This window comes from Rhinolophus hipposideros (assembly GCF_964194185.1).
Source record: "Rhinolophus hipposideros genome assembly, chromosome: 9".
Taxonomy (NCBI): domain Eukaryota; kingdom Metazoa; phylum Chordata; class Mammalia; order Chiroptera; family Rhinolophidae; genus Rhinolophus; species Rhinolophus hipposideros.
In genome coordinates, this window is record NC_138055.1 from 27,712,220 (window position 1) to 27,721,521 (window position 9,302).

The following is a 9,302-nucleotide window of genomic DNA, read 5'->3' on the forward strand; positions in this document are numbered from 1 at the left end:
TTCACATAGCTGGCGCTCAGCATTCATTGGTTGGAAATATAATATTTGTTTCTCTGGGTGCATGCTTTACTTGCTAATACAGAAATACAGGCATGGAGAAGCCCCCTGGAGTGGAAATAGGAGTGGTCTACGAGTTGGAAGACCTGGCCCATCACTAACTACCGTGCGACTTTGGGCAAGTCATTCCATTTCTCCCAGGTTCTGTTTTCTCATCTGCAAGGGGAGAGGGCTGAATTAGACCCTAAGAACCCTTCTGGCAGCAACCTCTGACTCTGGTCCTGTTATACCTGTTACATATAATGAATGAGTATTAAGAACACATGAATCCATGGGGAAGGATGTGGGGCTGCACGAGGAATGGAGGCAAAGTAATTAATGCAGAGGCATCAGTTCATTAGAAACATCAAAACAGGCAGACTCTGCTTTTTATGTGCACCACCTAAAATCCTTTATGAGCATCAACTGGGGTGGCTCTTCCTTTGCTCTTATGGGTTCATCAAAGCAGGTCACTGACCTTAGCCACATTTGCTGTCATACTGGCTGTCATGGGGTGCAAACATCATGGGAGAAAGACTGCCAGCTTGCAAGTCCTTGAAATGCCCAGTTTTGGGATCCTGAGGGTTCTGCTATAACTTTTATGGTAAATGCTGAGTCATTCATATTTAGGGGCCCTTTATAAAAAATGACTAGAAGAGCAACCCAATAGTGAGTTGCTACTGACCTCTAGATGTTGTCATATTAGTATGACCCTAATTTCTTCAGAACAAGGTCCCATTAGTAAGAGGCGCCAATTTGATCTAGCATTCCTAAGGAAGGGGATCTTTGAATTACATGAACGAAGAAAGAGACACATAGCCAAAGTAGGCCAGCAAGATTGTAATTATGCTTGAAAAGGCAGTCTTCTGATGAAGGGTCCAGATGGTTGGAAAGAACCAGGAAGCAGAGAAGAAAGGATGAGCCGATATTTTGTTGGCAGGGCTACATTAAGATGGTCTTCTGGGTTTTCACTACTGGTGTTTCCTGTGGACTTTGTAAGTCTGCATCTTGCTGGGGGCCGAGCACATAGCCCATGGGAGGAAATACTCTTGCATGGGATCAACAGTCTGGAAAGGAAGAAATGCTGTCGTGAACTTTCTGAGCCAACAAAGGGAATGATATGCTCTAGAACTGTTTGAAATATTATCATTTCACCATCATTTAAACCTTTGCTAATTAAAAGAAAAAGAAAACAATTGAGCCTACCCGTATTGGACCTTCTTTATCATGTTCCCTCTTAGTAATTAATAAGAATCTTTTTGTAAGATTCTTGAATGGTTGATCATTGAAAGTTGAAAGTAATCCAAGAAATTCTTGGAAGGAATAATCAAGATTTTCCCATTGTGTAAATGCTCTCCAGAGAGTTAATCACAGTAAATTATTATAGCTATGTCCTGGTTTGTGTGTCATTCCAGGAAAAGGCAAAATCTCAGATAACAGACCAGAGGGATTAGCCTAGTTATAGTTACTTAGTACAGTTCACTGAAAAAACAGTCTGAGCATGATTTTCACTCTCAGATTTTAGTTACTTATAATCCCCATAATACAAGAAGTGTGTCCTAATGTAGTATTTTTGGCTGTCCAGATTTGTGTATTTTCAAGCCATCGTGGCACAAATTCAAGTTGCCTCCAGTTCTACTCAGCACGGCTCCCTGTTTTTGCCTGCAAGGATTAAAATTGGTACACTCATCTGGGCATCCAGATGCCTGTGATGGACCTAGCCCAGCTCTTGGGGCAGCCTGGGCAGCTGGAGCTAGACAGTGACTCAGAAGCGCATCCAGTGTGGCTCAGGGGATACATTTAAACAATTGATAGGAAAACAGATCCAACACTCATACATATTTACAATCCCCTGTTGTGCCCAAGGCAAAAAGTGGTGCGCATGCTCCTGTTCACCCTCAAGCCCTTCAAGCTATTTTTTCTTTACAGGGACATTCACCTGCGTCAGAATATATTGTCGATGGCAGTGGCGATGGGATTGGGAGGGGCTCGTATGGTTTAATGCCCTGGTATGGTTTAGTCTGGATGGCTCAGCTCCACATGCCTGTACAGAGAACCCTGCCCTGCCTCTCCTCTCTCGGGTCAATAAAAGCCACTGGAGATGAAGCCTGGAGTGCCTTCTCTTGCCCTCCTTGGTGAATGCAGATGAGCACATTTACCTGCAGCTGAATATGAAGTTAATGCTACATCCTCCTCAGCTCCATCACTGTCTCGGGCTGAAAGCCAAAGGAGGGAAGGGATGGGTTAGTGCCGGAAATTCACCTGGAGACAGCCCCTGGAGGGCTATGAAAAGACTCAATGGCTTTCAAAGAGGCTCTTGACCCCTTAAAAAGGAATTCTCCACTGAGGTTCTAAAAAAAAAAAAAAAAACTATGATTTTAAAAAGAGTGTTTTTAAAGCTTATGAGGAAGATCGTATGTGGACGGCGTGTGTGTGCTCAGGAGAAGCACATCTGTGTTTAGTAATGGAAGAGGCTGAAGAGTCATCATCCCTTTTTAGAGAAAGAACACTGCACTAGGTCAGAGCCTTTGCTTTCTCAGAATTACCACATGACCACGACCATGGCACCTCACTGTCTGCAACAGCATAAAAGGCCTTAACTAGAAGCTCTCTGAAGTCCCTTTAGGCTTGATGCTCTATAAATTTCGATTAAAAAAAAATGGGACAGAATAGAAAAATCCCTAAAGACAATTTTATGCTGTCATAGAAGATGACACATGTGGTTATTTGTTTAATGTCTGTCTCCTCAACAGGGCTCAGGTCTATGAAGAGAGGAGCTGTGTTTTTGTCTAAAGCCCTTGCTCGATACATATTTATTGTTTGATGGTCACAGATATCACTGTGCCACTAGTGTTCACACTTAGTGAACACTACTGGCTCTAACATTGGAGCAAGACAGCTCTGCTGTCACACTGGTTAACTGTGTTACCAGTTCCTTAAGCTTTTGTTACCTTTGTTTCCTGGTGTGACTAAAAGAGGGATCGTGATGATCATAACAGTAAATCTGTTGCATTTTTTTTGAAGATTAAGTCAATGAATATATGTAAGGCCCTTGCAACAGGGCATGATATATACAGAAAACACCATACTGCTATCCTTTGTATAGTATTATCTGTGGTGGTGCTGGTGGTGTAGTTATAATCGATGCTTTGACATCGTACTCCTCTGGACATTTTTTAGTGGGGTTGGATCCTGTGAAATATGAAATGCTCTTCTTTCCTTCACAGCTGAATGAAGTGAATGTTGGTTTAACTTTGTTCCTTGTGGCATGACCGGACTCCTTCATACTTAGCCCCTTGGTAACCATTCATCCAACATTCTCATTAGACCAGATCATAAATTAGAGAAGCCTAATTCTCCAGCTTTAGTTATTGTTCCTGAAAGGCTGAGTGGGTGTTTTTCTCTCTGTAGGAGTCCTGCAACCACCTCATGGTATGAAATCTGAGTTGAGTAAGAACTTACATTTATATGTGGAGGAGGCAGGGATATTATAACCATCACTTAAAGACCAGGAGCCTGGTCTTCTAGAGGCTGAGGAGCTTGGTTTGCTCTCAGAATTGGTAAGAAGCAAAGCTGAACCCCAAAGCCAGGGTATGTGAGACCAGATTCTGCACTCTTTCTCAGACCCAATTATTTCATGCTCCCTAAACCTTTATGAATGTCATTATCCTTGCCTAATCTGCCCTCAGACCAAACAAGTCCTGTCCAGACTCACTGTCTTCTTTCCGATTTTATACAGTTCTCTCTGTGTGACCTGTAGCTAGCTCTTGAGGGTGACAACAGAGTGGTTTTGCAATTTGTTCACATGAAAGAACAAATAAAAACCACACCCCCCTGCGACCATTCAAACCGGGTTTCTCGTAGTAAGGTGAATGACTTGGAGAAAAAAATATTGAGAATTGTCAAAAAGGGATATGATCAGCAAGAGTTGGTATTTGCTGTAAGGAAAACAACCTAAAGGGCTCATGTTTGCAGAGATATTTTTCTCTTGGTTTATATTATTTTATAGTCATTGACTATAGTCATTTTTACATTACCTAGACTCGTTATTTTTGTCTTAATACCTTCAAGTAGAATCATACTAGGTTTGTCTGTAGACATTCAAACACTGGACAGAAAAATGCCCACAATAATGTGATACTTCCAAATATACATGGGTGTTGCTTTTAGCAAACTTGATATGGCAATATTCTAATTAGTCTAAAACAGATAAAGTAGTCAATAATTAGAACAGGAGCTATACCGTCATAAAAAAAAAGTGATTCATGGCTGATATTCTATACTTAAGATCTCTACAAATTTGATCACATTTAAAATTCTCAGTTAAAAGAGCAACTAATTTTAAAATGTCAATCCATATACAGCTGTTTAGGAACACATTTTAAACACAGGGCAAAGAATATTTATACCCAATTGTTTGCTGTCCTGTAGTAACATGCCCAATTGCATTTTCATTTTCCATCTGGGTGTTTTTTGTATCTTGGAATTAAGACCATAAGCCACTTCAGAGAGATAAAGCTTAATCTTTTGAAAGACTCCCAGGGAAATAAGAGTCCTTAATCTTCTTTGCTGATCTGTTTTAGTATTTATTAACTCTTATTTTCATATTTAATCTAAATCACTCATGCATTGGTTTGAGTTCATGTCTACCCATTGTCTTCTATTGGAGAACCGAAAAAACAGGACAGCAGCCTCTTGGACAGAGGTCTTTATATTTGTGAAATTCCCTGCGAATCCTCTTGTTTTACTCTTCTGTCAGTTTAATAATTCTCGTCCCACAACCCAGTGGTAAATCAAATAATTATGTGACTGGAGTCACAGCTACAAACAGTACTAATCAGGAGAATCACATGACAAGTGCATGCGTCATGGACTCATACAAAATGTCATGGTTGTAGTACAGAATTTAGAGAGAGAGAATTTAAATAGTCTATGAGAAAAACACCTTAAGAACTACCATCTCAGTTTCATTGCCTTAACCTTTCCACATAGGTCTGACGTTATAACCCTTGAGTAATCTTTATGGTTTCCCACCGAAACCTCTCCAGATTCGCCACAGTTTTCATTGGTGGATCCTGGAAGTGGAAGGGGTATTCTCGTTAGAGACTGACGGATGCTGAGCACAATCACCTGATTATTCCTGCTGACCACATGTCTGTTTATATAGGACGGTGATTGTTTCTCGAGCAAACAAAAACAAAGACAGTGGTAAGCTGCTTTCCCACTATCAGCTTGTGAATGACAACACACACGGTTTTTCAAGTAATTGTTATGATACTGTACTTGCCTGGCTCTTCTCTATTTTGTGTCTCTTTGTATGTTTTTCCCAGCTAGGTGTAATCCTATACTTTTTATTGTTTTCATCATTCTTCTAATTTTTGTTTTTTGTAATTTTCCCAAGTGACTTAAATCTGATTCCATTCTCTAAGCTTAAGTTTCTGGTCATTCTGCCTAATTTTGGAGTGCAATGTATGTATTCTTTACTACACTATTGAGCCCCCCCCCCCCGCCACACACACACACACACACACGCAAATATCAAACTGCGTGGACAATGACTATCATTGGCAGGCTATTTCCTGCTCATAAACGTATTTTCTAACCATGCTTGAGTAATAAGGATAACAATAAGGAAACATGGTGCTTTTGCGAACCCTTGCTCTTCTAAGACACTCCTTAGAAGAGTTTAAACACTTGCCTAATATTTTTGGGGTATGGAATATTGATCATTACGAATCCCTGTGTGTTTGGCGTTATTATGAAACTCGAAAAACTCTCTCTCCTCTCTCTCTGACTTTTATTTTCTGGAAACATAAAACAATAAAGCAAACATGGGAAGTTTTATCCTATCTTTTGGTGAGGACTATGAGAAATAGTTTCAGGAAAGATTGACTGCAATTCTGCCACAAACCTCAGTGACCTGATCACACATCATCAACAAGTGAAGAAAAACTCTTATAGGAAGGACATATAGTATCAATTTCCAACTCTCCGTCAACTGAACTGAAAAGAATTAATGAATGCATCTATCTGAACAGGATTTAATTTGAATGTGTAATAAGCCATAGATTACAACTCAAAAAAGTGTATTCACTTGAAAGGAAAGCTTCTATTAATTCTTTTGAGCCAAATGCACATTATCAGTGCTATATAATATATAAAATAATATCATCTTTGCACATTAGAAATAAATTATGAGAAATCAGATGCCTATTAAGACATAAAAATTGATGTAAACTATGATATTTGGTGATGAATAATAGGCCAGATGTTTCAGAAAGGAAATAATTAGTTTTGACATATTTCCAGATGACTGAAATTAGCCACTATTTTCCCACATTATTGGGGATCAAAGTCTCCTTATTGTAATGGATAATATATTGTATTCTTTCACAAAGCATAGTCAGGTGGCTTCATCTTACATAAGCATAAAAACATGACCTAGAAATTATTATGAAAATATCACATAAGCAAGTTGCTTTATTTTTATTAATGATTATACATCTGTGCCTTTACTCAGAATTCTGATTTAATGGCTGTTCCTGTCGCATTTTGTTTAACCTTGAAGGGTTTTAAGCAGTGAATAGTTTGAAAAGTAGAAATCCAGAAGTTACTGGGCTTTGTGATGTTAATGAGGTGATGAGTCCTACAAATTGGTTTATTATGATGTTTGTGCAAATTAGCATGGAGACTTAAAACTTTAACCGTCAATCACTGTTGCCAGGATTGACTTTTGTAGTTGACAGCCAAAACATCTGGACTTAGCATTATATGTCATGCAATTGCATGGTCCAAGCCTAATTTGGGGCTGGTTAACTCATTTTATAGTGGGTGCCTTTCTTTACCAAGCATGAGCTCCCAGGGCCACACCCTCTTTCCTTAAGGCCTTTGATTCGTTTCTCTCTTGGTCTTGCTCCATCAATCTCTGTATTTTGGAAGAACTAATTTTTCGTAAAAATTTAACCTTGATTCTGGGTGTCTTCATCTCCATGCGTGAACTACTTCATCATCCACTAAATTCTGACCATTCTTTTTTGTTCCCTCTTGGTTCATCCTGTTGCCCTACTTCTCTCTTGTTTCCCCCCGCCCCCAAGAGAGCCTCCCTGCTCCCTGAATCCCCCCGGGGAAAGTACCTCTTGAGAGTTCCTGGTTCTCCACTCTGAAGTTGCATTGGTAGGCTGGGACTGAGCAGGCATTGCCTTGTGGAGGGCAATCCTGTTTACATGATCTGTAGAGAATGCAGAGCTCAGGTATGATGTACAGCAGCAGGAAAACCCATGCATTGGTGACCAGGGCAATGCAGATGACAGGGTCATCCCATCGGGGCTGCTGCTGGAACTGTGGGTTGCCTCTCATGAGCATGGAGATCCACACCACCCAGATAATGATGGAGACGAGCATAGTGATGAAGATGAGCCTCCCATGTGGCTTCCAGTTCTCACATGGGCCACAAAAGGTGGCTATGGAGACGAAGAATGTGAGGGCCATCAGCAAAAGGACGTAGACGAGGAGTACGACAAAGTCCACATTAAGCTGACAGGGCGTCATATGCACAAACATCATCCCTCTGGTCATTATGAGAGTCACATACTCAATGGCAATGATTGTCTGCAACAGGCTAAGCCCAATAGCAATGCACAGAATTGTTGTCCAAGAGAAGGCGACCCTACCTCGGACCAGCTTCACCAGGTGGGAGGCATGAGCCAAAAGGCATGAGAAACAGAGAGCAAAGAGAACTCCAAAGAAAAAGTAGCGCACAGGGGCAGTTTGCTGACTGAACTGGAAAATGAAGGCAAAAGCAAGGCTAAAGAGCCCCAGCACACCCAGGAGGAAGAGGAGCTGTGTAGGGAGGACATTCCACTGGCCACAGTCTTGAACCTTTCGTATGAGACAGATAAATGCCAAGAGCAGAATCACTGTAACCACTATGCCGATTATTGCCAGGCACTCCAGAACAATGCCCCATGGCCCCTCTGTGTCACACAGGAAATAATAGTCCTCAGTGGACTTGACACAGTCCTCATACATGGTGACTGCAGGTGGACCTCACGAGAATGGACTTCTGCTCCCCTGCAGAGAAAACATGAGACAACCTTATGACTTTACATCTACCATAAAATGCCCGTTGGGTAGAGGCAGGGCGCTGTCATATTTCTGAGTCCCAAATGAAGACAGCTTGACCTACTGAATAAAATAGCTCAAAACTATCAAACCTTCAAAACTATCCCAGCTCCATCCTGCTGGAAAAGCAGAACAGTCTTCACTTGGGCCTCCAGATAATCAATCCATTTCTATGTCACAATTTCTACCAAGGCTTTTGAAGCCTACTGCAGAATCGTTTTCATAGAGCTCCAACCACCTGAGCACTGGCTGGCCCCGATGAATCGTTTTCATAAAATGGCGTGTGAGACAAGGTTGGCATGACTGATGATATTCTAGTTATATTAGGCTCCAGAACAAGGGCTGTCAACATTAAAGGATCATTAGGTCATTCAAGATGCTGACGTACTGCTTGAAGGAGACAGGCAGGTGATTTTTCCTAGTAATTCTAATGACTGTTCCTTCTTTTAATTCAAGTCAATTCAGTAAATACCTACTATTTGTTCACCCAAGAATAATACAACATGGTCCCTGCCTTTAAATAACTTTTTGGACAGTTTAGCACCAAAATTTATGCCTTAATACAGGTAGCCTAGGAAAAAAATTCCACATATTCATTTGGAAAAAAGTACCTTGCAATTGAATATTTCTAGTTCTACTCTTTTTCAATTATTCCCAAGCCAGCTGGATGGAGTACCCCAGATTTATAGCTAAAGGCATGGCCCCTTCATTCCGACTTACCTTCTCTGTGTCCACGCTGGAAGCTGAGGCTGTGGTGGCTGCGAGGTCGTAACTACCAATGAGTAAGACGGAGACAACCTCAGCTTCTTTATTCTCTCCCCAAATGGGCGGAAGGACTGGAGGCCCTCACTCAGATTCCTGCAGTGCCTATAAAAAGAACCGGAAGGTCAGAAAGACACACCTATTCCAGTTTCACAGCAGCTTTTCTACAGAGATTTCTTTGGTGAGAACAATTATTTTCCATTCTACTGCTAACTAGAGGCACCGTAAGCTTAGGGAGGTCCTGAAGGGGGTGTGAATTTAGGAAAGATGTCTTCTTCCCCATGTACTTCAATGATTTCCGGAAGCTGTGAGAGGTCCTCAGTTGGCCTTCCATGAGGACACTTCATTCTTCTGACCTACTCTCTAAAAAGCCATCTCTAGAG

At 41.1% G+C, this 9,302-nt stretch overlaps 1 protein-coding gene across 1 annotated transcript; it reads right to left on the reverse strand.

Moving 5' to 3' along the window:
* Window positions 1–1,007: 1,007 nt before the first annotated feature.
* Window positions 1,008–8,064, reverse strand: GPRC5D (G protein-coupled receptor class C group 5 member D; the record flags this gene model as incomplete). Its single annotated transcript, XM_081059961.1, has 3 exons — window positions 1,008–1,120; window positions 2,196–2,252; window positions 7,170–8,064. 3 exons carry the CDS (start codon window positions 8,062–8,064, stop codon window positions 1,008–1,010), a joined length of 1,065 nt encoding a protein of 354 aa, XP_080916087.1.
* Between the last annotated feature and the right edge of the window lie 1,238 nt (window positions 8,065–9,302).